This window comes from Hippocampus comes, unplaced genomic scaffold (assembly GCF_001891065.2).
Source record: "Hippocampus comes isolate QL1 unplaced genomic scaffold, H_comes_QL1_v1.1 C17033307, whole genome shotgun sequence".
NCBI lineage: Eukaryota > Metazoa > Chordata > Actinopteri > Syngnathiformes > Syngnathidae > Hippocampus > Hippocampus comes.
This window is the reverse complement of record NW_017841941.1, coordinates 1-1,648: the sequence shown is the minus strand read 5'-3', so window position 1 is coordinate 1,648 and position 1,648 is coordinate 1. Positions and strand designations below refer to the sequence as shown.

The 1,648-nt window shown below is 50.7% G+C and overlaps 1 protein-coding gene across 1 annotated transcript; it reads right to left on the bottom strand.

The window, feature by feature from the left end:
- Nucleotides 1-387: 387 nt before the first annotated feature.
- Nucleotides 388-1,635, bottom strand: LOC109509792 (transcription initiation factor TFIID subunit 4B-like). Its single transcript, XM_019859646.1, has 5 exons — nt 1,347-1,635; nt 1,150-1,275; nt 987-1,043; nt 799-906; nt 388-687 (listed from the first exon to the last, which is right to left on the bottom strand). The coding sequence occupies exons 1-5, from the start codon at nt 1,605-1,607 to the stop codon at nt 562-564; spliced, it is 678 nt and encodes a 225-aa protein (XP_019715205.1). The 5' UTR covers nt 1,608-1,635; the 3' UTR covers nt 388-561.
- Between the last annotated feature and the right edge of the window lie 13 nt (nt 1,636-1,648).

Genomic DNA, 1,648 nt, shown 5'->3' with positions numbered 1-1,648 from the left:
TTGTTACGGCCATGTTCTTGCTTAGGCTCAAGACTGGAAATTTGAGATATGAAAAGCAGCTTTTGGGGGAGAGCAAACAATTCCTGAAGTTGACTGAACATGAAACAAAGAAGTTCAACTTGCAAAAAAACAACAACCCTGCTATCTTAATGTTAACCTATGAGAAAAGCTATTGACATGCCAACAATTAGCATTGACAGTCACAGTATTATACATTGGCATACACAACAGAGAAATGCATGGATATATTTTAACAACTCACGGGAATATATTCTTTATCCTCTGTGAAAAACAGGTGGCAGATAGTCTATTATTATTTTTATTTATTATTTATATTTTTGTAAAGCACATTTTTATCGTGACTTTTTTTCGTCACACACCAAAAAAAAATGGTGGGGGGGGGGCTGAAACGGATCGATGGCAATTGCATTCATTTCAATGGGGAATGAGGATTTGTGATACAAGTGTTTTGGGAGACGAATTCCACTCGTATCTCAGGGCACCACTGTATTCATAACTTAAACGGTTCAAATGGTAAAGATTGGAAGCAGACTGGAGCAGTCAGACCATGGCTTTGTAGAAGGTGAGAGAGCGTCGCAGGAAGTGGTCCTGCTCCATACACACCAGCAGGTCACGAAGCATCACGCGGCTCACGCGATGGACAGCCTGCCTGGGCACCAGCGACACCTGATGCACACGCACACACAGAAACAATCCCTTTGGCACATTCAGAGTTCGCAGTCTCACTCATACAATCATGCTCTCTGTCACAGATACTCGTTCATCACAGGCACGTACCGGGCCTTCCGTGTTGCTGAGCGGTCTCTTCTTCCTGGGGCCGATGGCCGCCAGAGCGGTGAGGTTGGCTTCTCGCTTCTGCAGCTGAGCCTCTTCCATTTGTTGCAACTCAACAAGGAAACGATGACAAGAAGCAAGTCACCAAAAACACAAACTGCAAATGAAATTTCCACGGGAAGAAAAGTCACCTCTTTGGCTCGCTGCTTCAGCTGCTGCAGCAGCGGATCCTCAGTGTGTGAGCGACTCTACCGGCGAGAGACAAACGTGGAGTGAGAGAAGGTCGAGGTGGACGTGGAGCGGGACAGATTTTGAGTGAAACAGGTTTGGGGCCGAATGTGGCATGAGACTGACCCTGGCCAATCGCATCATCCTGTCTCTCTCCTCTTCGTCTTTCCTCTTCTTCCTCAAAGTGTCCACCTCCTCTAGGAAATGCAGCTGCGAGCGCACGTCATTCACTTTGGCGTGCCACGGGTCCTCCTACGGGTGCCAAGCGAAGCGGCTCATAGGAGCCCAGACGCAACATAAGCCAGGAAGGCCGACCGGAGTACCTTCAGTGGTGCCTTGCGGTGTTCCGCCATCATGCTGAGCTTCTCCAGAAGGCCGCGGAGATATTCCTGAGCGGCATGAGAAACCAGAGCCACCGCCTCTGGGCCCACTTGGGTCACCCCCAGCGGCCGTCCTGTGCACAGGATGCGGCCCAGCAAGGGGCCGGGAGACAGGAAGAGCTGATCCTGGCACGACTGCACCACAGAGCCCACCGCGCTGGTCAGGATCTGAGCGTTCTCCTCGCGCAGGTTGACGCCGGCCATGGACGCCACGTCGTTAATGTCATCATCTTCTCTGCGGGGGG